The following is a 26,803-nucleotide window of genomic DNA, read 5'->3' on the forward strand; positions in this document are numbered from 1 at the left end:
TTTTATTCCTTTCTTCTCCCTCTAGAATATGAAATTCTACAATTACTTTTGTAAAAGCAATTTGCAGAAAACCCCCTTTTGCAGTGTAGATAAGTTGCTTTTTTTTTTTTTTTTTTTTTTGTAGATTAACTCTTGCTCCTTTTTCATGTCAGATATTAAATGTTATGGTCATTACTCACATTAGATATTTCTCCCTCCAGCAATTTAAAATAACAAAGGTAAGATATGACCTATAGTATCACCTTCAAAATGCCTGCAAAACCCCCTCAAGTTTTAAGAATCAATATTAACATCCAGTTATTCACCGTTATCCTTAATGGTGAATATCCTTAAAATCCCAAGTCATGTCTGTTTTAGTTTAAATGAAAATCATGTGAATCATATCAACCAGAGTCAGTACGAGACACAGCCAAGATACATAGACAGCAGTCTTCAATCAAGCAACACGGCATTTGATACTGAGAACAAAGAGAAATGACACAGCAATCATAAGATTAAATTAAGTTTCACAGAACACAGCCATAAATGAAAGATCTGGAAAAGAAACATTAGGATAAATCTGAAAACTTTGCTAAGATATGCATTTGGGTACAGACACATATTCTTTTCAGAAGAACAAAAACACTTTTTGAACTACAGTTACATTTGTCTACTGTTTCTCTTTTCCTCACTGTGCCATGAAACTTCACATACAATTGCCACCTCACATGCTGCCTTCCAGTCTGCCCTACTGCAGAGTAAAAACTTTCATTCAGAGACTGCAAAAAATAGAAAAAAAATAATCAAGACATTATGTTTATCGTAATGAAAGTAAAGAGAGCTCTGGAATCTCTGCAGATGTAGTAAATACTGCTACGAAACAACAAAACAGAGCACATCAGCAGCAATCACATACCTCCAGTTTGCAACGAAAAACTAAACTTGTTATCTCAATTTGCAAAGTTACATGATGCAACCACCCAGCACTCACACTGGAGCCTCTGTAGTGGTAAGATGGCTGCTGAATCTTATAGTTATTAACAATTATATCTTCATTACATATGGCTTTAAAACACAGACAAAAAGGCACAGCGCCACTCTCAGACATGTTTTCTGTTTTGATGTTGGAGAATTTTGGGACGCAAGTTTGCAGTGCTGCAGGTGCAGTTTAAGACAGATCAAATAAGGTTTTTTTTTACGAAGGTGATGGCAAGATCTTCCTCTCTGCTTCCCCTGCTCTCTGCCTCATGTTGCCAGAGGCACATCTCATATGCTGTATCAAAGAAGAGGTGAGGAAAAATCATTGCAGCATTAACAAAGAAACGCCTCATGCTTGCAGTGGATAACTCCTTGTTAAAAGGCACTGAGGCTCCTCTCTGCTGCCTGACAGGGTGCCTGGAGTCATCTGCTGCTTCCTGGGAGCCAAGATCTGGGACACTGCCTAGAGAGTGCCACAGCTTGTCAACAGAACAGACTGCTATCCACTACTGCTCTTTCATGCCGCACAAATGACAATGGAATCCAAAACAGGGGCAGAATCAAAGAAAACATGGCTTGCACCAGAAACAGTGTTGCCAGCAGGAGCAATCTAAATAGGACAAGCTCTCCAGGCTCTCTGGGGACCAGAAGAAAGGTGAGTTCTCCAGCACGTACTGGAGTATTTTCAGGGAGGCCCTCCAATTCCCTGCCCGGGTGGGTTTCCATGACAGCGCACTGGGTTCTACACGACATTACTTAAGGGCACTGCCTACCTGCACGTCGTGACTGAGATCTCATAGAGATCTGAGACAGTTTTGTTTGGGAACCATTATCCACGGGGAGCTGTATGCTACCAGCGCAATACCTGGGGTCGGTTCCACTCTTGGCTCTATGACTTCCTGAGCCTTACAGAACTAAATAAAATATATTTGTTTGATGATTCTTCTTCTTTTTTTTTTTTTAATAGTGATACCAGCACTTAATTACGTGACTGAATGTTATTCTTTTAACTCAGGTAACTGAGTAAAAAGCCATGAGAAGTGATAACTCCTTAAAACAATTTGGTGAAATCACCACTCAGCAATTTGTCACTGCAAGAACTATTGTCTAGAACTGCCTCCCTGTCTTGATTTGCCACTAAAAAAAGTAAAAATGCCAAAAAAACCCAAGTAACTACCTAACAGCTGCAGGCTAGCATGTCATAGCAGTAAACATTTAATGCAGAAGATCAAGACACTTGACATACACCGAAATTCAGCTTCTTACTGAATCCCAATGCAATTCTGGCACAAAACTGTTATGATTAATTATTAATGGTACTTTTCCTAAGTGTTGGCGATCTTAATGATCGCGCTCAGGTCAAAACGTACTGGTAGGCATTAAACATTAATTTGTTACCACCTACACCACCAAAGGGAAAGATGTTAATTGTTACCTATTTCCTTCCTCTAATAATTTCTAGATTATATGTAAAAAATAACAAAGCCTTCAAATTTATAAATATCAGGTCTCAGTATGAGAAAAAACATGGTTTACGTCATGGATCTAAACACTTCCTGATTCATCTGATTACAATGAATTGAATCAAAATCAAATGATTGCTTTCCACCACCTCCCCAGTGCTAAGAGATGGCCATGAATACCGAGTATGTCAGACAACAAATAACAGGTCTTGTAAACCAGAAACCTCTCCTGGAGTGTAGCTGCATACTTTCTTACACATGTACATGCAACACAATACTCATGAGAACAGCAAATTCTCTCTGTGGAAATGCTAACAAGAAAGGTCTTCAAACTTCAGGGTCATGAAGTCTTGGCAAGCACCCAGAAGCTCAGTCCTCCAGAGTGGCTGAAAACACACACACACAAAAACTCCACAAAACCACCACCACCCACAACAAAAAGAAAGAAAGAAACTGCATTTTAACTAGGTTTTCATCTCATCAGAATTTAAATGTTACTTCTTTTTGTTGAAAACTCTTAAGAATGTAAATTCCCTGTTTTAATTCTTGAAATTTGGTTGGTGATATTTTATTACCCTAGCATATATTCTAATTTGTAAGAAATCTGTGCGATAGTTTAAGTTTCATATTAAAAATTCATTAAGCCTGTAAATCACAAACAGTAACACGAGTGAATTCAATGCTGAGTCATTTGACATTAATAATGGACCAAAAAATAGCAAGAAAGTCTTACCTGTTTACATGCTTGCCGACATTCCACAGCAATAGCTAGCTCACAGCAACCTAAACCAACCCAACCATCAGACTTCTTCAGAACTCCTTTAAAAATAAAATTACAGTACAAATTACAGTAGCAAGAGAACCTGTGCTATTTTTCCTTTCCTCACCATAAGTTACTTTCCAAGTATGACAGTCCTGTTTTTGCTCAAGAAGTCTGCCTATAGATTATATTTTAGTTAGAATTTATTAAGTGATTCCAAACTAACTTTAAGCAAGAAAAGAAAAGCAAATCCATGTACTTAACAAATTTAGAATTTGTCAAATACGTAAGTTCTACACACTGACTTTACAGGTCTTTTATCCAAACCATTTTATGTATTTACATAGCAGTATGTTCTTATGTAATATGAAGTATAAGCCAACAGAAATCAAAAGAAAAAAAAATGTTAGAAAAGAAGCAAAACTGCATGTTCTGATACATCCTCTTACTGGCTTCAACAGCACTACACTTTTCTATAATTCTCCACTTCTTAACACAGAATACCATTCTTACTTTTTCTTCAAGCTTTGCCTGTAGTTTCTCTACCTTAATAACGTACTTTAATATTCACAAATGCCTTCAACATTTTCCGTCTTCTATCTTTTTCTATTTAATTTGCTACTCTCATTTTACACAGTACAGAGAATTCTGCAATAAGTAAATTTATAAAGAAAAATCAAAATCTTCAGCTAAATGAACATTTTCCAGAATTTTTTTTTTTCATGCAAATTACAACATCAACACTTGGCATAAGCACGGTAGCAGAACTGTGTATCTGAGTGGAAAGGAACAGGAGGCAAAGGTGAAGAACAGCCTGACTGCAGTCAGCTTGAAGAGGCACTACATCTGTCTGTGCCAGCCCGTGTCGATGCACTGCAGACCAGTGCCTTGATCATCATTTTGAAGACTGATCCGTTTTCTCTTTACCTCTGCTCAGTGTTTTAGCTCAACTGTCCAATTCAGCTGAGCTGAAAGCAGAAGGAAAGGCCACAAATAACAGCAGAATCAGGTCACCCTACTCTCCCACAAATGGGGTGAAGATTTGACTTTTCAAAGACTGAGAATCATTCTGAAATGTGTTGAGGAGATTACTGTTGTGGTACACATCAACAGTTTGGAAACAACATTCAGAAATTCTGAGTTGATGCATTGTTTTAAACTAATCCCAAAAGCAACTGCGTGTCTACACTTAAGTAATGCAAATACATTTAACAACACATCTGTTAATTACTCTCTACATTCCACTTCAGGCATATAAATAACTAGACTGGACTAGATGATCTTAGTGGTCTTTTCCAACCTTAATGACTCTATGATAACATAGCAGCTAGCTGTTTCAGCTCTATAAAATAAAAAATATAATATAATAAAATAATATAATATAAAATAAAAAATATAAAATAAAATCTAAAAAAAATTAAATATCATGTGCAGTATAAAAACAAGTTTTCCAGAAAAAAGCTTGCAGTAATCACCCCCATGCTGGAGAAGAAGTATGATAAATTAATCTGTACAGCTTTAGTGGCAACGTCACCACTGAATAAATCAACCAGTGAATAATCGCAGCTGAGAAACAAAACAAACCAAAAGACAGAAATAAAAGACCCCACAAGCATTCCTATCTTGTGCAAGACAGAGCCTGTGTGTTTTAGAAACACGTTTCAATGAACTCTGCTAGAAGAATGAAGCAAACTTGCATGCCAAATTAGGAATGCTGGTAAGCTTCAGCCATGGTTACATTTTTCTTGGGAAGTGGCCCTCTACTCATGGTATTTCAGCCTATCAAACAAGCTTGTGAAAAAGAAGCTATGGTACATGTCCATAACATACTGCATTGCAATTTTAAAATAGCAACTTTAGCATTTAAAGATTAATTTTGTAATCAAGATAATTGAAGTACAAGCATTTCTTAACAAAAATGCACCTTCAGTGCACAATTAATTGACTTAAGATCATATTTCTTAAGGGTGTCCAACATTCTGGCTACATTCAGTGAAATGCAATTGCCTTGGGCTGTGGATATGTAGGTCACTCCAAAAGTAATTTCTCCTATTTATTTTCATGGAAACTACAACAGCTAAAACAAGCACAATAATTCTGTTTGATAGAGCATATCCTCAACTGCAAAACACTGTTTTTCAACACAGTCACCACCATCAGCTGTGCATGTTTTCCAAGAGGCTGTATGCCATGCCCATAAAAGTCTGCACCAATGGAGCTGACCCACTGTTACTGATGCCACTGCTGAAATGCACCACAACCGCCTCACTGTGCTCACATCCACTCTCTGATCTCCAAAAATGTTCACTAAACACTGATGAAGTCAACAGATGCCATTTTTTTTCTGCACGGAGGAATTCTGTTCCACGCCTGTGCATCATACACACTTTCAAGCCAGATGTCACTTTGCAGACTGACTCTCGCTGCTATCTGTCGCATGGCAACAGCACACTGCAACAGTGATTGAACACTGGCAGGAAGGTTCAACCTCCAGTGCCATACCATGGACATACGCCTCTGAGAAACACCATGGGCCAAAATAATAAAAGAGGAAGCATTACTTTTAGAGCTGCCCTCATATAAATACAAGTAACATTTTAGTTACTAATATCTTTATTAAAACATTTTTAAAAAGCAGCAAAACCATGGAACAAGTAAGATAGCTGACCCTGTTTTTGTGAAACCAAAGCACCAGGCCAGTTTGATGGAAGGGCCCGCAGTTGTTCTGGCATTCTCAAGGTGCTCATCTGAGTTTTTTGAAGAAATTTTACTCTTTTTGCACTTCATCCTTGACAACAGTTGTTCATAAATGTGTGTACTGCCAAAAAGCGATTATGTGAATAAGACATGATTGGGAAGCAAGGGATACTTTTCTCTGCTAAGAGAATTCTTAGTAAAGTCTAGTAAAAAGACATGATCAATTTTTTCAGCTGAATATCCGACTGCAACTCTGTACATTCCATTTGAAAACTCACAGGTCATGTATTTATGTTGACTGAAAATGGAGTTGCAAGCAAACTGATAATTTTTTCTTTTTTTTGCAATCTTGAAACTCCATTCTCAAATTCTTTTATGAAAATGGAAAGCAAGGCTGCATATTTTTCACTATTCCCAGGACTGCATTTAGCCAGTGTATCAAAATCCATACAACTACATGCTGTACAATGCATCCTCTTGTCAAAGATCCCCTTTCAAAGAAGTTTCCAGGAGCCACACTATGTTACTGAGATGAATAAAAAGACAAACATTTTTCTTCCTTATTAAAAATGTTCTATTATACCATCCACAAGAGCATTCAAGTCAGAATCAAAGATAGAATATTGCTCAAATGTGAAGACTTAGAATATGATTTCTGATGATTTTATGATGAAAGCAACCGTGTACACATTGAAAATTTAAAAGAAACTTGATCACAGTGGTTCACAGGAAACAAAAGGAAAGAATAAAAAGGAAGATGGAAAAAGGAGAAACCGAAAAACAACTAGGCTCATCATAGCTTTCATGCGGAATAACAAAGATCAAGTCAGCATTTTGCTGTCTCTGGAGAAGTCTTCTACAGTCTGCTTACAGAAAATGAGAAAGTTTAAAATCAGAGCATAGTTACCATCTAGAATTATAGGTTGCCCTATTCACCCCCATTGCCCTCCCACTTGCAAGTAGTTCCTTCAGTAGTATAATGCATGCAGAATAAGAAAGAAATTTTAATTTCCTATTGAAATGCCAAGTAATTCACATACTGTAGGCCTATTATTTTTCATAAACAACAGACTCACAGTTTTTAAAAAATCCTCCATTAGAACACTAATTAGTATTCACCTTCAGAAAATATATTTTTCTTAAACTTCTTTTCTTAAACTTCTGCTTCTAAACATTTAGTACTGTTTTGAAGCTAATAATACTGCATTGGCAAGGACAATAACATACAACATAGTTTTGTTTTTTGAGGATGAGCCATAAAAGAAAGTGAATACAACACGGTTGTGGTTTAATCTGGCAGGTGGCTGAGCACCACACAGTTGCTCCCTTCTCTCCTTCCTAGTGGGATGGGGGAGAGAATCAATCAAACAAACAAACAAACAAAAAAAACCCCACAGAACTCCTGGGTTGAGATAAAACTGTTTACTAAGATAGAGAAAAGGAAAAGGATAATAGTTATTACTATGCATATAGTATTCATATACATCTGAATACATATAAGAAGTGAGGCACAAGAATTGCTCACCATCCCCTGACCGAAGCCCAGTTAGCCCCTCAGGCAGTGGAAGAAAGGAAAATGAAATCCCACCCTCTTCAAAATTCCTTTTGTATGATGTCATATGGTATGGAATATCCCTCTGGCTAGCTTCAGACAGCTATCCTAATTCTCTCCCCCCCCAGCTCCTGCTTTGCACAAACTATAAACATCAGTGTGTTACTGACACTGTTTTTCTCCTAGAACTAAAACGTAAGCATTATAACAGAAACTCTGAAGAAAAAATGCATCCCTGCTGAAACTAAGACAATGTCCACTCCTTATACCATACCACTTGCACCATACCCACAGTTTGTACACATCCTAACTAATTACCATGACCTATCTTCCTTTTTGATATGTATGCACTCACATATTATTGCAGTCTATGGGCCATTCATGTGCAATGGTTCTCGGTACTCACTCCATTCATAACTTCAAGTTCCATCTGTCAAAACAGTCCTTCAGTGCAGGAGGGCTGATTCATAGTTTTGGGTTACTGCATGCAGAAGTTAGTTCTGGTTCCATTTGAGGCCATTCTTTTTTAATCGGGATAGCTCTCACTGTGCTACTCTTACCCGGGCATATAATAACCATAATGATGATGACATACAGTAATACACAGCCATTTAGCATCATACAATTTACGTTATTGGCTGTTCTCACCCAAAATCAAATCACCTTGAGGTACACAACAGACATCCCTATCCTTCTGCGTTACCCGCTAAGAGCACCCAGGTCCTTGAGCAAAAGCAGTCCCATGATTAGGATATAAATAGGATTGCCTTTGCCCAAGGCAAGAATAAACCTATATGTTTATGAGATATGTTTCCAGCCATGTGACAGCTGCTTCCACCAATTGTAAGCATCCAGCATTTGCCACGGTGAGTTTGTGGGAGTGTGATATAATCCACATCCCAAGTCTCTCCATATCTGTATCTCAACCACTGTCCCCCACAGAAAGAGGTTTTATCCATTTAGTTCGGTTAACTACAGCACATGTTTCACATTCATGGATAATCTGTGCAATAGCATCCTTCGATCTCAAGCCCATCTATACGTTGCATCTCTTCCCTGAGAACCTGCAGTATCATAGGCCCACTGACAGAAAAACTTCACCCTTACATTGCCAGTCCACATCTACCTCGCCCACTTCAATCCCAGCACTCAATCCACCTACTGGTTGTTTTGATATGGCTCTTTGGTACGTGGTCGCCTACGTGACCTACCTATACAACTACGTTCTCTACCAGGGCAGCAGCATCTTTCCTCAGGGCAGCAGCCCATATGCATTTGCCTCTGTGCTGACAGTTGTTCTGCTTTCATTGCTTTCATTGCTATAGGGAATTTGCCACCTTTCAGGAGTCTATGCAGTGGTAGAGCACTGGCCACTTCATCTCCTTCAGCAGTGTCTAAAGACAGCTGGATGGCCTTCACTTCTGTAAATTGGTTCAGCTTCTGCAACTGGTCATGTAGGACACTATACAACAGCCTTCCACTTCCAAAGCTTTTCCACAATGCAAAAGAACCCATCACTGAACAGGGCTTATTTCTTCTCATTTTCTGGCAGTTTACTGTGTAGTGGAGCCTCTTCAGCACGTCACCTCATTTTCTGACGATACTCCAAATTCTTTGCCTTTGAGCCAGTCCATATCAATTCTAAAATGCTGGGATGACTGGGATTCTCAATCCAAGCCCTCTGTGTGATTCATCTACTCCATGTAGCATCAGCTGGATAATGTGTGGAGGGGAATGTCCAGCCCAGCACAGGCAGTGGGGGTGCCAAAAGGAGTTGTGCTTCAGTGCCAACCATTCCCAAAGCTGTTTGGACAACTTCATATGCTGCCAACATCTCTTTTTCAGTTGCAGTATAACAGGCCTCAGATCCTCTTTATCCTTCACTCCAAAACCCTAGGAGTAAACCCTGAGTCTGCCAGAGGCTCCAAGTGTGACCATTCTCCCTGTCTGCAATGTACAGCACCTTTTTTATACCTTGTGCTGTGTAGCCCAAGGACTACTGCATGAGCTATCTCAAGTTTAATTTGTTCAAAGGCTTGGTGTTCCTCAGGACTCTCTGTTAAAGCGGTTTTCTTCTGCGTCACTTGATGGTCAGGGTTTATAATCAGACTGTAATCCAGCATATGCATTCTCCAGAAGCCCACAACACCTCAGAAAGATTCCGTTTTCTTTTTGTAAGCTGGTGGAGACATAGCAGTTATTTTATTGATCACATCCACTGTAATTTGACAACATCCATCTTGCCATGTTATTCCTAGGAACTAAATCGATCTCCTGTGAAGGTCCCTTGACCTTACTTTGCTTTATGCAAAACTAGCTTTTAGAAGGATTTGAATTATTTTCTTCCCATTCTCAAAAAAGCTGCCCAACATGAGGACATCATCAATGCAGAGATCAACTATCTGATCTATCAACACTCCTTCCCATTTTCTATCATCTGTAAACATGCTGAGAGTGCATGCTGTATCATCATTAATGAAAATGTTTAACAGGACTAGAACTAGTACTGACCCCTCGGTTACTGGCCTCCACATAGACTTTGTACCACTGATAATAAACCTTTGAGCCAGTTTTCTATCCATCTTCACTCCACTTATCTAATCCATGCTTTACCAGTTAGTCTACGAAGATGCAAAAAAAGAGAACAGGGTACATCACTACTAAGGAGCTTCTCCCTACAAATCCTACCATATAGAAGCTGAAGAGGCCTCACATCAGTCCAGACAGACCAGAAAGACAATTAGCAAGTGGTTCATAAAAAAAAAACACAACAAAACGGTTTTTTTTCTTGCTTACACAAACCTAAATTTCAAACTAAAATGTACACTGCTTACATAGAATAAAACCATTACTATTCATTTGTATGTAGCTCTTAAGCTACAATGATGTTTAGGCATTATAATACCACAGACTCACAGAATATCCTGCATTGGAAAGGTTCCAATGTGTCCAACTCATTGCTCCACACAAGACAACCCATAATTCAAACTGTATTTCTGAGAACATTTTCTACATCCTTCTGTAACTCTGGCAGGCTTAGGACTGTGATCACTGCCCTGGGATCTTGTTCCAGTGTGCTCAGCCACCCCTCGGTGAAGAACTTTTCCTTGACCCACTCTGACCCTCCCCTCATGCATCTTCCATGCCATTCCCTTGGGCTCTGTCACTGTCACCAGAGAAGAGATCGGTGCCTGCCCCTCTTCTTCCCTTGTGACTGAGACACAGGTAGTCATGAGGTCTCCCCCTGGTCTCTTTTTCTCTGGACTGAACAAACTGAGTGACTTCAGCTGCTCCTCAAATGCCCTGCCATCTAGATGCTTCATCATCTTCATAATGGTCCTCTGCATGCTCTCTAATAGTTCTGTGTTCTCCTTATCTTGTGTCCCCCAAATTACTGACAGTACTCAAGGTGAGGTCACACCAGTAGCAACCAAAAGGTTGAAAGTTTTTAGGTGAGAGAAAACTACTACAGCTCCTTAAGAAACTACATATTTCACCACTTTCACTTATAGTAAAGCAGCAAATCCCTCTGCATGTGGCTTAGGTTTGCCTCTGAAACAGTGGCAGAAATCTGTATAGATCTAAAACTGAAGGTATATTCAAACTAAAAATAATTGAAAGCCTTTAAAGGAAAGGAATTCTCTGATATTTCCTGGATGGGTCACAGAAAATCACAAAAACTTATTCAATATTTTCTAACTAGGAAAAGAAAAGAAGCGTTTTAAGAAGATGCTCAGGTAACCCAGTGTAGACTAAAAGAAACTAGAATCAAAGCATAGTTTGTAACAGAAGCCTAATGAAACTTAAACCATCATGAAACCTACAGATGCAAGTAGCAGTCAGAACACTGAAATGCACATTTAGGGAAAAGCATCACAACAGAGTAATAAACTAGTATTTCTTACCTGGCAAAGAAGAATTTATACAACCCCAAACTTCTCCCTGAAAATTAAAATGTAAAAAAGCAATAAACAATCTACAGAATAAAAGTGTTTTTAACATACACAAAACAGTATTTTCAGTCATTTTGCTTTGTATTCTAAAAGAGTTATTCCAGTGGAACATTTGTCTACACTGCCTTCTAAGGAGAAGTTACCTGAGCTGTGCACCACTCACTTGCTTTGAAAAGAAGGTTGTCATCTCCAGAGAATCTAATCAACAGCAGCATATTTGTAGGAGAACATACCGTTATTATCTCTCCTATGCTAGACAGTCAGCTTTTCCCACCAGTATTTAGAGAACACAACAGTCACTGTTTTAAAAGAGAAAAGTTTATCTAGGACCAAGACCTGTTGAGAAGCTTGTTACCCTAGCGCTCCTTTCCACTACGTTTTTTCTTTTTTTTTTTTCCTCTAAACAACAACAAAACCAAACCGTCCTAAAAAAAAACAACAACAAATAATCAAAGAGGTGTTTTAGGTACCCCAGATTACAGGCAGCTTCATGAAAAGACAGATGTATGGAAGAGAGTTGTAAAAGTGAAGCTTACTAACAGGAAAGGTTAAAATACAGATCTGTTGGGTTTCCCCACAACCCAAGGGAAAAAAAAAAAGATACAGATTTCTTTGTCCTCATCTCCTGGTGTTACTGGTCTTACTGGTGTTAGCAAGACTACTGGCTGAAATGATCATGGGGAATTCTTTACTGTAGGGCTTGTATAAGAGAACTCTCAGGTAAGATGCCATCTTACCACAGGTAGTCAGTACAGAAAGGATTCAACCTAAGGTAAGAATTTAAGTACTCAGCACTGGTGAGGCTGCACCTCGAGTGCTGTGTTCAGTTTTGGGCCCCTCACTACACGAAAGACAGGGAGGCCCTGGAGCGTGTCCAAAGAAGGGCAGTGAAGATGGTGAAGTGCCTGGAGCACAGGTCTTACAGGGAACAGCTGAGGGAACTGGGATTGTTTAGTCTGGAGAACAGGAGGCTCAGGGGAAACCTTATCACTCTCTACAGAAAGGAGGTTGTAGCAAGATGGGTGTAGGCTTCTTCTCCCAGGTAACAGTGATAGAATGAGAGGCAATGGTCTTATGTTGTGCTAGGGGAGGTTCAGGTCAGATATTAGGAAAACTTCCCTGGAAGAGTGCTCAAGCATTGGAACAGGCTGTCCAGGGACGTGGTGGAGTCACTGTCCCTGGAAGTTTTCAAGAAAAGACAAGATGTGGCACTGAGGGACATCATTTAGTGGGCCTGGTGTTGACAGGCTGACAGTTGCACTAGATGATCCTAGAGGTCTTTTTCAACTTTAATGATTCTACAGTAATTTCCACTGTCAGAAGGAAGTACATTACAGTGGGTGTGCTGTATTAAAATGCTGAAGAGATAAAAGGTATGGAATTTTCCATATACTATATGTATGATGGCTAATGTCCAACAACTGAAATCTTACCTTACTTAGACAATATGATTTTATTGCATTCTAATTAAAAATGACACAAATACATACATTCTTCAAAGGTTACGATACACACTCAAGTTTAATTTGTTCAAAGGCTTGGTGTTCCTCAGGACACCAATTTACAAATTTGTAAATTTACAAATTTACAAATGTCCTGGGATAACAAGGTTTAGGCAGTAGAGGAAGGATTCAATCTAAGGTAAGAACTCAAGTATTCAGCACTGCTGAGGCTGCACCTCAAATACTGTGTTCAGTTCTGGGCATGTATTTTAGTGCAATCTAACTGAATTCAAACTTTTTGGAACAAGCACTGGGAAAAGCCTAATAGGTGAAATCAGAGGAAAATTCTGCAGCATTTGAAGGCAAATTAAAAGTCTTAAAGGGGCTTTAAATGACATAATGTTAAATATTCCTGAGGAGAAAAGTTCAATTCAATCACACAAGCAACCTGCACTGTCACGTCATGACTTTGTCATCACAGGAATACTGTCCAAAGATACTGTCAATCTGTATCTAATGTTCAAAAAATATCTCCTCTGTCTGTGGAGTTTCCCACATCAGAGAAGAGGAAAGTCAGCTCAAAAGAAAAACATTAGAGCTGCTGCTTCCTAGTTCTGCTCCTTTGGTTCGACTGATCTCCCTTATTTCATGAAAGAATAGTAGCATCTCATTTTGGTAATTAATGTATCACTTTATATCAGGCAAAGTTCTTATATCACATGATAGAGTAGAGATAACAATGGTAATCAGTATGCCAGAAAATGGACCAACTGATTACCTTTACAACTTATTTACTCTTCTGTGGAGTGTCACTAGAACACCTGCCCAACAAAGCGGAGCGGTATCTGAACACAGCAAAAACAGCACTAAGATGAACTGTCAACTGCTTTATAAATAGAAGTCTTTTAAAATATTACTAGTGTGGCAACATTAACTTAAGCACACACTGGATAGCAAAGCTACCAGTTATAAACACAGCAATCGGGAGTTTAAAAAAAAAACAACACTGCATCAGTCACTTTCCCCTTTCCTAATCTCTGTGGTACTGTCTTCTAAAAATCTACTGCCTACAGATAAATCACATTCCTCCCATCGGGGCACAAATAATGATGAGAAATAGTACCAAAGCAAATGCTACGTACCACTTTGATATGTTTTCCTACCACGATTTTACTCATGCCATCAGATGTCTACAGTTTCCCAAGGTTTTAGAGCTGGGGATCCACAGAAACCAAACCTTGAGAAACATATTTTTGAGGCACAGGAAGAATTTATAAGCAAACACATTATGGGAAGAAGCCTGCAAAATGATAGACTAAGATTTACCACTCCTACTGGATGAAAACAGGATCGATACCATTTAGAACAAAAATTACAAGAAAGAAATCAAACCTTTTTAAAAACAAATTGAGATATTTTAAGTTGTTCTAGAGTCTTCTCTCTTGGCAATGTCAATGCTAGCACTCATCTCTTCATCCATAATATCATTTCCTCCATAGAGATAGGGAACACACACACACATACACACACACACTTAAAATACTGCAGAACTTTTAGGAAACCGTGATCCAACAAAAGCACTTTTTCAGGTTGTCAGAAATGCCTACGGGCCATTCAGAGCAGCTACATGGATGTCCATGCCCTTGTATAACCAAGACCTGACAGCTTTGCCCCATACAAACTGGATCATGCGTTCTTGCTTGTAAATCACTGCTATTAATTTCTAAACGACAATCACACAGTGCAAATTTTCATAATATCAGATAGTTTTTCATTCCATTTCATAGCTTACATGAACACCAAGTAACACAACAGGCAAGTTTTAAAAAGGAATCCTACTCCTGAGGATCAAATCTCAATTTAAGTACCTTTCTAGCCTTCAAAACAAAGAAAACTCTTGAAAACATAAACCAGCTCAAAACTCAGAAAGAAAATTACTCTGCAAGCTAATTTGAAATTTTGCTTTTGTAAGCAAAACTTTGTTAACATAAGATTAGTGGTTTTTGTTGTTGTTTTAAATTAAAATCTAGCAAGCCTTACCATTGATTCTGGACAATATTCAGGTGCCCGTTGCAGTAAATGTTTTAAACGGGAATCACTCTTAGAAGACAAAATCTGTAAGAAGCAAAACACACAGAAAATGTAACCACACACTGAATATCAATTGATGTCTTCCTCTTTTAGTTTCACTACTGCCCATCTTTTGAAAACTTCTGCTAACAGTCAGCATGTAAAGAATGCACATTTAAGATTTTCTTTTATATATCTATAGTCCCCCAGATACTTTTATGAAGGAGGGATTTTTACTTTGAGAATTTTCTCCTAAAACTCTTACATCTGGAAGTTTCTACAGAATAGGCAGTGTGAAAAACATGAAGAAATTCTGCTTAACATATCATACAACTCTGTTCACTTAACTGATCTTCTTGCATGACCTCAGGCAACTAACTCCTTCCAGAAGGAAAAAAGAAAAAGCAACTGTTATGGAATAAATGTGAACAAAAGGTAAAGATACTGTCAAAATAAACAAAGGGAATGAACAGTGGAGCAAGATCAAGCATCATCTAATCAAACAGATCATCCAGAAGTTTATGGGACATGAAAAGCTGGCTACTATCATTGCAAGGCAGCTTACTATCACTTTTGAACAATCATGGCAATTGGACAAGGTTCCTAACGACTGGAAAAAAGAAAAGGTAAACTTCGTATCCATAAGAAAGGCAACAAAGATAATCTGTGGAAATACAGGCTGCTCACCACACAAAGATTGTGGAGTAAATCCTCCTGGAAGCCACATCAGGAAGCCACCTGAAGTACAAGAAAGGTGACCAGCAACAATCACAACGCGCAGCACAGGCACACACCGACAGCAAATTAAGCCTGACTGCTTCCATACCAGAGAGACTAATTCAGTAAAGAAGTGAAAAAACAATGTGTTACTTACCCTGACATTAAAAAGGGTTTTGCATGGTCTTTTCCAGTATTTTACAGGAAATTAGTGTGGATGAGATGCAAGGACTGTGAGGTGGATGACAAACTGCCTGGATGGTCAGCCTCAAAAATTAGTAGCCAGCAGTTAAATTATCTAGGTGCTGGCCACTTAGAAGAGGTGTACAGCAGCAGTTACACCAATACCACTTAATCGCTTTACAGAAATAATCCTCAGACAGTACAAAGATGGTCCTAAACTGAGAGCTGTCATTGACATACTGGAGAGTGGAGCTGCTACACAGATTGGTTTCAATGAGTAATGAGCTCAATCAACGAAGCAATGAGCTGAAAGGAAACTCAGAAGGTTCCAAAGCAAATACAGAATCTTATAGCTGGAACAGAAAAATCCTATGCAGGCTGGGTGCTCACTAGCTAAAGAGCTTTGCAAAGAGGGGTGTTGAGGTCTTGGTTGATGGCAAGCTGAACATGGCTTAGCAGTGCACCAATGCAGCACTGAAAGATACACCACGCTATTCCTCATTAGCAACAGCATCATCAGTAGGTCATAGACAACCACTCCCTTTCATAAGGGCACTGATGAAGCCATATCTGGACCAATGTAACACCACGTCCAGTCTTCTGCCACCTCTGTGCAACAAACACACTGATGAACTTCAGAGAGTTAAGCAAAAAGTCACAAAGATGCTGGAGTTTATGACATAAAAAGACAAGCTGTTGGCTGATTAGGAGGGGATAAGGTATATGTATCTGAACTCCTGTCTTCAACTACCTGAAGCTGGATTATAGAAAAGACAGAGCCAGACCGTTCTCAAGAGTTGCACAGTGGAAGGATGAGCTGCAAAAGTAATAATTTCGCAATAAACTTTGAAGGGATGCAAAGGAAGAAAAAAATGTTCTTCACCATGAGAGCAGTTAAGCACTAGAACAGGTTCCCCAAAGAGGCTGTGGAAAGCACATCCTTGAGGGCATTCAGAACTTCACTAACTAAAGTCCAGAGAAACTTGATTTAATTCTGACACTAGCACACTCTGAGCAGCAGGTCAGACAAAATGGCCACCAGCAGTATCTTACAAGTGAAAATATCTGAACAGACAAACTTGGAAAGAAATCTTATCTTACCTTATTAGCAATTCTCAATCATGTACATTTCTGTTTTTTTTCCCCCAAATTTCTTTCACACTACTTTGTACTGTTGCTTCTCCCATTTCCTATATCTCATAAATTTTTCCTTAGAAAACAAACAAAAAAAAACCATGGATGTGTTAAATTGAGTTCTCAGCATATTTTAAATTGCTGTGTGTTCCCACGGTGATCATGCCTTCAGTTCTTATTCCTTGTAACACTCCAATCAAGTAAAACACTTCTAAATTAAAATAAGAAGCCAGCCAACAAATGAAATGGGAACTTCTATTCATGTGGGAAGAAAACTGGAAGATACAGAAATAACTGACACATGCATTTCATATCTTTAGGAAGAAGAAATACATTGCAGTTCTATTCTACATTAACAGCTTGGTAACCCACATCAAGGAAACCAAGATAACTAAGATAAATGGGTCTGACCACTTGGGAAGAATATAGAAATGTTGTCAGGCCCTGCAGGGATGCAACGAGGAAGGCTAAAGCCTGCCTGGAATTGAATGTGGCAAAGGTGATAAAGGATAATAAAAAAGGCTTTTTAAGTACGTTAATAGTAAAAGGAAGACTAGGGAGAATGTGGCTCCCCTGCTAAGTGAGGGGGGTGCTCTGGTAACGGGGGATGCTGAGAAGGCGGAGATACTGAGTGCCTTCTTTGCTTCTGTCTTCAGTGAAAAAGCTCCCCCTCGGGAGGTTAGTGAGAGGGCCTGGGGAATGGCAGACTTCCTCTGAGTCAGGGAAGAGGCAGTCCAAGAGCACCTAGGCAACACCAATGTTCACAAATCCATGGGACCCGATGGGATGCACCCACGGGTGCTGAGGGAGCTGGCAGAGGTGATTGATGAACTGCTCTCTGTCATCTTTGAGAAGTCTTGGAGGACGGGGGAGGTGCCTGAAGACTGGAAGATAGCCAATGTCACTGCGGTCTTCAAAAAAGGCAAGAAGGAAGATCCAGGCAATTATAGGCCAGTCAGCCTCACCTCTGTCCCTGGAAAGGTGATGGAACAGCTTGTGCTGGATGCCATCTCCAGACAGCTGGAAGAAAAGGAGGTTATCAGGAGTAGTCAGCACGGGTTCACAAGGGGGAGGTCATGCTTGACCAACCTGGTAGCCTTCTATGATGTTGTCTCTGGTTGGCTGGATGGGGGGAGAGCAGTGGATGTAGTCTACCTTGATTTCAGCAAGGCATTTGATACTGTTTCCCACGACATCCTTATAGCAAAGCTGAGGAAGTGTGGGATAGATGTGGTGGGTTGAGAACTGGCTGACAGACAGAGCACAGAGGGTCGTTGTTGGCGGTGCAGAGTCCAGTAGGAGACCTGTAACTAGCGGTGTTCCTCAGGGAGCCGTTCTTGTTCAACATCTTCATCAGTGACCTTGATGAGGGGATAGTGGCCACCCTCAGCAAGTTTGCTGACGATACGAAGTTAGGAGGATTGGCTGACATGCCTGAAGGCTGTGCTGCCATTCAGCAAGATCTGGACAGGCTGGAGAGCTGGGCAATAAGAAACCAGCTGAGGTTCAACAGTCTTACATCTGGGGAAGAATAATTGCATGCACTGGTACAGGTTGGGGGATGAGCTGCTGGAGGGGAGCACTGCAGAGAGGGACCTGGGTGTCCTGGTGGATGACAGGTCGGCCGTGAGCCAGCAGTGTGCCCTTGCGGCCAAGAGGGCCAACGGCATCCTGGGGTGCATTAAAAAGAGCGTGGCCAGCAGGTCGAGGGAGGTGATCCTCCTCCTCTACTCTGCCCTGGTAACGCCTCATCTGGAGCACTGCGTCCAGTTCTGGGCTCCCCAGTACAGGAAGGACAGGGATCTCTTGGAAAGAGTCCAGTGGAGGGCCACAAAGATGGTGAAGGGCCTGGAGCATCTCTGCTATGGAGAAAGGCTGAGTGAGCTGGGTCTGTTCAGCCTTGAGAAAAGGAGACTGAGAGGGGACCTGATCCAGGTCTATAAATATCTAAGGTGCGGGGGCAGAATGGCGAGGCCAGACTGTTTTCAGCATTCTGGAGACGAGACGAAGGGAAATGGCCAGAAACTTGCGGCATAGGAAGTTCTGCACCAATGTGCACAAGAACTTCTTTACAGTGAGGTGACGGAGCGCTGGAACAGGCTGCCCAGGAAGGCTGTGGATTCTCCTTCTCTGGAGATGTTCAAGACCTGCCTGGATGCCGACCTGTGCGACCTGCTGTAGGGAACCTGCTTTGGCAGGGGGTTGGACTCGATGATCTCTGGAGCTCCCTTCCAACCCCTATGATTCTGTGATAACAACAGTTGCTGGTTTCAGAACAGACAGCAAGGAAAGAACTGCAGTAATGTTTGGGGTCTTTCAGGGTCATAGAGGAATAAAATAGTTCAGATGTGAAGGGATTTCAGAAAATAATTTATTCCCACCTTTAGCTCAGAGCAGGGTTACCTCTGATGTCAGACCATGTTGCTCAGTCAGATCTTGAAAACACACAAGGGCAAAGAATGCACAGACATTCTTCTGTCCTTACAGTGGAGAAGTTTTACTTCATTACCAGTTAGAATTCTTTGCTTTCAATCTATGCCTGTTCTCTCAGCCTCCCACTAGGGACTACTGTGAAGAGCCTGGCTCTACATCCTGAACCATGTTTTACAGGTATCAAAAGGCTGCTGATGTACTCTTCCTCCACTGCTAAAACCTGTTACCTCGGCTTCCCCACACATGGCATCTGCTCCTTGATCATCTCAGTGCACCTTTCTCCAGTTAACTGATGTCTTCCTTGTAACAGCGCGGCCCAAAACTGGACGCTGTATTCTAGATATGGTGTAACAAATTCTGGAAACAATCATTTCTCTAGAAATGCTGTGCTCCTGTTAAAATATCCCAGGCTATCCTCTTTTCTGCCAAGGCACAGTGGCTCTCATTCAGCTTGCTGTCAGTATACTAACACCGCTGGATCCTGTCCAACAAACCTGCTCTCCAGTAAATCAACCTCCAACCTGTATTGCTGTAAGTAATTATTTCCAGGTGCAGGACTTTGCATTTGTCCTTGCTGAGCTTCATAGGCTTCTTGTTGGCCAATTCCTTGCAACAGTCCAGACTGCTCTGGATGGTAGTTTTGCCTTTGAGATTATCAACTTTTCTTGTCAGTTAGGTATCAACTGAGAACTCAGCAAGAGTGAATCAACTGCCTCCTCCATGTCATTAATAAAGATGATAAACAGGATATGTCCCAGTACAGATCCCTTTGGTATTCCACTTCTTATTGCCCTGCAAATAAAGTATGACCTAATAACTTCTCTTCTCTGAACCCAATTATTCAAACAATTTTTGAGTCATCTACCTGTCCATCCATCAAAGCCATAATATGCTAAAATGGACACAAAAATATTGAGTGTTGAAACCCTTACAGTCAATGAAAATGACATCCACTTCTCTACCCTCACCCAGAAATCCAGCTATTTTATTATCAACAGCAATGAAGTCTGTCAGGCATGACTTTACCCTTCACATGATCACAAATGTGTTCCAGGACTCCCTCTATAATCTCTCCAGAGATTTAAGGAAAGATGGATGGTTTTCTGGTTTGGAAAGAGTAGTTCAGCTTTCTTTTTTTTTTTTTTTTTTTCTCCTCCCGATATTTTTTTTTTTTTCCTTCTTCCTGGAGTGCAGTAATGGAGGAGGAAAAGACAGGTAAACAATGTAGCCTTCTCCAGTTACTAGGGACATCTCCTGAATTCCACCTTTCAAAGATGATAGCCTGCATCTGAGAGAGCTGGATGGTGTCACTGCAAGGTCACATATGCTATCTGGACTACTGCCTACAGCAGGTAGGACTTTCTGCTGCCCTGACACCTTTTGCAAGTCTCAGTTGCAGCTGAGATCTTGTCTTTCCTATTATAGCATCTGCAAAACTTCTTGATTCTTCCTCCACAACTTTCCTCTGCTTTAACATTCTCTATACTTCGTACTGCCTTTCTGCACTGTAGCTAATTTGACTTTTTTTTCTTTAATTAAGCTAGGCTCCTGAAACATCTACTTGTCTTCCTGAGGACTGAGATGGACTGCTCTTATCCTGCAAGGGGGACAGAAACCTCTGAACTGATACAGAGATGAATACAGTCAGGAAAAGCATCACTGCAAAACTTCCCATTCATAAGCTTAGGAAGAAAGGTTAGCTAAAGAAAGGCAAGCCCACATTTCTTTCTACACTATCTAACAGACAGAATCAAATAATCACTAGAAGGAGAAAATATTGTAATGAAGCTTTTAATAGTGCTTATTAAGAATTAAAAAAAAAATAAATAGATGTTGAGATGTTGATGTTAGTTAGTAGGAAAAAAACAAACAAACAAAAAAATCAAACTAACCTGTAACCTGAGTTTTCCTTCTTTAGTGGTGAGTGCAGCCATAAAGGCGATGTGGGTATAATGGGAAAAAAGCTTATGGAAAATCTGCTAAAACATTGGCAGAAGAACATGTCTGCCACTCTGGGAACAAGGCCTGTGCACTCAGAGCATCCACAAGAAACTCAGGTGACATCTTTGAAGTGCAGAACCACAGACACCCTGAATATACATACCACCAGGAAAGACAAAAACAAGCAACTGTAACAGCAGCCTATTAGCTGGAAAGGAGAGAAACAGCATCCAGAACTAGGGAAACATTCTCATAAAGTAGGAATCAGCTACTGGCTGTTCTAGCTGAAAGAAAAGATAAAATAGTCTGAGAAAAGTAAAATTTTGTCTGAGAGAAGAAAGTGGCATAATCTATTGTCTGTCTCTGAAAAACACAGAAATTAGCAGCATCTGTTGGCTACTTCTAAGTGGTGTCACATTATGTCCTCTTAAGCCTCTGACACCAAAGACTTAAACGTCACAGACAGATTATGCTTTGTGTACCTCAGCATCAGTACCACACCTGGGCAAACAGAAAGACCCCATGCAAGAATCCCTTGACTGACAAATGCAGGTGCTAGGTTTAATACGTATGAAATTCTGGGAATAAACAGGAACTTCATGGAAATTTTATGAATATTCACATTAGATGTATAAAATGAGGATAATTTAGCTGCAGGGTGTGCATGCTTTGTGAAGAGATCCTCATGCACTGTAATAAACTGGTGTTGACTTCCTAAACTATCATTTGGCTTGGAGAATTTTCCTGGTTACTGTTTTTGCTAACATCCTTGTTAAATTCTCACTTCTGAACAAAAGTGGAACTTCTGTCTCTGAGAACTTTCTGCAGAGGAATTTTTCCTACCCAATTTCCCAGACAGACTGTAACCTTGCTGGGGACACCTGGCTGACTCCAAACCAAGTGACACACATCATCTCCAGCGTGCAATTTCAAAGAATCACTGAATGACTGAGTTGGAAAGGACTTTGAAGATCATTTAGTTCCATCCCTCCCCATGATGAAAACTCTGATTTCAGTTGGCCCCACTTCTGGGACTGGTCTGATAAATGATTGGTTCCAGTCACATAACACAAATTACTAAAAAAAAGAGCATAAAATATGCATAATTAAATGTACATAATTAAACATACATGTACTACTCTACTAGTGATAAGCTTGTAGTAGCTTGCAATATGGAAATATATTTGTAGCTGCTACTGATTGTTGCTGTTAACAGTCCTGTAATAACTTGATATATCATAACTTTATTAATCATAAGTGTACTTGCTACTGGGGATTCGTAGCAATCTGTAACAAAATAAAGACATTTAGGAAGTAGTCTACATGTGCTTGTGTACTTCAGAATCTTGTGAACCCACTGTTGTGATCACCATACATTCACAGGCTGCGTAACCCATTTAATCTGTGACACTCACAAGGAAGTTGAATTAGTAGTTACCAGGATTCTTTAATCATACCCAAGCCTTTCTTTCTGTAGCTGTCCTTATCCATGTGAGGCTTTTCTCAGGAGCATGGGTGTCCAAGCAGATCAGCACATGAACATAAATAGTCCAAGACCAAACAAAGCTGGAAATTTCTGCAATATCCTAAGTCCCAGAAAACAAACCTGATGAGGGAGCAAGTCTAGTCAGGAGACGATTCCCTCCATCCCATACAGAAGGAAGTCCCTGCTCTGGTGGTACTGTTATCAATCCATGAGTTAAGTACATATGGCTCCTTGACAGAGCCTGTTCTTCCTCACCCATCACAAGGCCACAGATCTATTATTTAAGTGCACATCCAAAGACAGATAAGTTTCTTCCTACTGTCAGAAGGCGTGAAATTTAATATTCAATAACCACATAATCTGGCAATCTTTCCTTCCATGAGTAGACAGATATCATCCAGATGAGGCAAAATCATAAAAAAACCAACACACAACTAGAACAAACCAACCAAGTAAACAGCACAAAAAAAAACAACCCCACCTGCTAATTAGAATTTGTGTAGCAGAAATGAGATGAAATTTGACAATGAAAAGTTGAAGACCTTTTATGAAGAACTAATAGGAAGAGCTAATAGGAACTTCAAGTCGGTGAAATAAAAGAAAAAATTGAACAGAGTATTCCAAATGCTATCTCAATACAGTGGCCAAATTTGGTAACTGTTTCTTACCATAAAGTTTTAACAGTTCTTCACCTCAGCGTTACACTTTTGTTTACAGTAGCGTGTACAGTTTTGTTTACCTGTATTCAAAGAGAGGAAATGAAGCTGCAAGGGCTAAAAGCACGTCTGTAGGATCTTAAGACCTCTTAAGACAATAGGAAAGCTGAAAGGGGATTTGGTACTCTGTATCAAAAAGGCAGAAGAGCGATTTAAACAAAACTTTCAGTAATAAAATTGCAAGTAAAGATGACCTTAACCATAACCAGGTTCAGTGCTGATAGGTTCAAAACAGGCAATCGAAAAAAGGCAGCTGTGATGCAAGGGCACAAATTTAATACTGAATTTGTGCATTTGTTTATGCATAGTTTATTAATACAAAAGCTCTAGGTACATACATTTACATAAATATATACACATGCACACTAAGATGTACAATGCATTCTCCAAAGCTAAAAAAACTAAACATAAGTTCTGGAAAATATTTTCCAAGTTTGGGTTCAACACAACCAGCTCTACAATTACTGTATGAACAGAGTAAGAACATTTTTGCTGGATTCACAAATCTATACATCATAATGAATATCTCACTGCTAGTTAAGAAGCAACAACTAGGAGAAAAAAAGAACAGTACCAACACTCTGCTCTTCATTTCAAATTCTCAAGAAGACACGTGATCCAGAAATGCAGTAAAATGCCCTCATCCCTCACATTTCCCAACGTGCTCATCACTTCTTGGCAAAATCCTGAATTCGAATTTTAACCCTGACTTCTGAACTTCAGTAGAACCTGATGAAGAATCCACTTTGAAAAGGAAGAGGGCCACACCTCAAACCTTTACGTTCTCATTCAGATAACAATATTAAGTGTCATGATTCACATGCAGTGCTTACATGTAGATAATTACTCATACCACTATTTTTGCTAAGTCACCGTCTAAAAGCATGATTTTAACTCTGGGGGATAAAAGAACTGATAAAGTAAGCTTACCTGTTCACAAACATCCCGGCACATTAGATTGTCCTTCGCGTGGTAACAACAAGACAGGCCTACGGAAAAGCAAGGAAGGGAAGATGGTGTTTAAAAGACCTGAAGTACTTTACCATTTCCTCTGAAGAGAATTACTCAGCTGATGGTTGACCTATCAGAACCATCTGAGTACTGTGAGAAATTTTCCCTCCCAGAAAACAAAACAACAAAACACAAAAACCAAAAAAATCCAAGAAATTTTTGTTCCAAAGCTGCCACTGACTCAGTTTGCCCAGCCTCACACCGAACATTTGCTGCCAGCACAGGAGCAGCACCGTGTGCTTTATGCTCCCAGCCATGTTTCTGCTCTTCCATTTGCATGAGCCTAGCACCTGCCAAATGCCTTCAGGAGGCAACGTGATAGAAAAGCGATGCTGTATGTATAGAAACTGTATTTGGCAATACGCAGTTATGAAAATCAGTTTGATTTTCATGGGATCAATATGAGGGGTCTTAGGCATGAACTCTGATATGTTCACAGCTTACAAAGTTTCTCATCTGAAAACTTGTAGTTGTCAGAAGAAAACAGCCATCAACAAACCCAAAATTCTTCAACACTGAGAGGATGTTTAAAAAAAAACAAAAAAGAAGAATTCAGCTTGAAAATGTCAAGGAACTGGAAAAAAAACTCAATTATAACACCAATCAAAAAGCTGCCACAATCTAAAATAGCCACTACATTTTTGAACTACATTTTAACGCTGAAATCTATAATTCATGAAGAGGAGATGAACTGCAATTTAACTCATAAGTTCTGAATGTTTTCATTAATAAATAGAAACAGTGCAGCAAAACACCTGTAATTAACGTAGAAAGCAGAAGCCCTGCTTATGATATGGGGAGATGAAAGAACATAATGATCTACAAATACAGAAAAAGGATATAACACTGACGGCTCAAAACATTTTCAAATTTGAAGGCAAAAAGTGGCACACCTTGCAGGATTGTTCCCCTTGTTCTCATGGGAGACTTCAACTTCCCAGACATCTGCTGCATTTATAATACAGCAGAAAGAGAACAGTTCCGGAGGTTCCTGGAGTGTGGGAGATAAATTCCTGACACAGCTGGTGAAGGAGCCAACAAGGGGAAGCAAGACCCTGGACTTGCTGTTTGTTAACAGAGAAGTCTTGGGGATGTAAAGCTTGGAGGCTGTCTGGGGCGTAGTGATCGTGAGATGTCAGATCTCTCAATCCTTGTGGAATCATGAAGGGAGTCAGCAGAGCTGGGCAGACTTCAGCCTCTGTAGGACCATGGATGAATGGGTCCCTTGGGAGGTAAATTTTGGAGGGCATGGGAGCCTAGGAAGGCAGGGAATACTTTAAGGAAGTCGTTTTAAAGGCGCAGGAACTGACCATCCCCAAGTCATGGAAGACGAGCCGATGGGCAGGGAGGCCGAACTGGCTGAACAGAGACCTTTGGTTGGAACTCAGGAACAGAAGGCAAGTTTATGATTTTTGCAAGAGGGAGCAAGCTGCTTATGAGGTTCAAAATACACAGAGAAGCAGTGCAGTGACAAAATTAAAAAGGCCAAAGTCCAGCTAGAACTGAACTTGCTCACTAAGGTGAATGACAATAAATATTTCTATAAATACATCAAAAGTAAGAGGAGGGCTAGGGAGAATCTCCATCCATTGCTAGAACACAGTGACCAAGGATCAGGATAAGGCTGAGGTGCTTAATGCCTTCTTTGCCTCAGTCTTTAATAGAAGACTAGTTACTCTCTGGGCACACAGCCCCTTGCACTCGTAGATAGGGATGGGGCACAGAGTAGGCCCTGCATAACCCATGATGAGATGGTTTTGGACCTGCTCAAAGCTGTACACTCACAAGTCCATGGGGTCTGATGGATTGCACCCTGGAGTGCTGAGGGAGTTGGCAGACGTGGTTGCCAAGCCACTCTCCATCCCCCTTTGGCAGTCCTGGCTAACCAAGGATGTCCTGGGGACTGGAGGCTGGCAAATGTGACACCCATCTTCAAAAAGGGCCAGAAAGATGATCCTGGAAGCTACAGACCTGTCAGTCTCACCTCGGTGCCAGGGAAAGTCATGGAATGGATAATCTTGGGAGATGTTATATGGATCAATTAAAAGTCAACCAGGAGATCAGGCCCAGTCAGCATGGGTTCATGAATGGTAGATCCTGTTTGACAAACCTGATCTCATTCTATGACAAGGTGACCATCTTATTGGATGACGATAAGGCTGTCAATGTGGTTTTTCTACCTGGACTTCTGTAAAGCCTTTGACACTGTCCCCCACAGCATCCTCATGGAGAAGCTGGCTGCCCATGGTTTGGGTGGCCATGTGCTCTGCTGGGTGAAACACTGGCTG

General features: G+C 40.3%; 1 protein-coding gene across 2 annotated transcripts in view; it reads right to left on the reverse strand.

The window, feature by feature from the left end:
* The window catches only part of RECK (reversion inducing cysteine rich protein with kazal motifs), a 64,695-nt gene that overhangs the window by 34,913 nt on the left and 2,979 nt on the right, over window positions 1–26,803 (reverse strand). For both annotated transcript variants that reach the window (XM_052697667.1, XM_052697668.1), the window contains exons 2-5: window positions 24,435–24,493; window positions 14,865–14,939; window positions 11,335–11,371; window positions 3,154–3,239 (exon numbers count right to left, since the gene is read on the reverse strand). In XM_052697667.1, coding sequence (XP_052553627.1) covers window positions 3,154–3,239; window positions 11,335–11,371; window positions 14,865–14,939; window positions 24,435–24,493 — 257 coding nt within the window. The remainder of the gene's footprint in view (window positions 1–3,153; window positions 3,240–11,334; window positions 11,372–14,864; window positions 14,940–24,434; window positions 24,494–26,803) is intronic.

Source organism: Tympanuchus pallidicinctus, unplaced genomic scaffold (assembly GCF_026119805.1).
Source record: "Tympanuchus pallidicinctus isolate F22 unplaced genomic scaffold, pur_lepc_1.0 scaffold31, whole genome shotgun sequence".
NCBI lineage: Eukaryota > Metazoa > Chordata > Aves > Galliformes > Phasianidae > Tympanuchus > Tympanuchus pallidicinctus.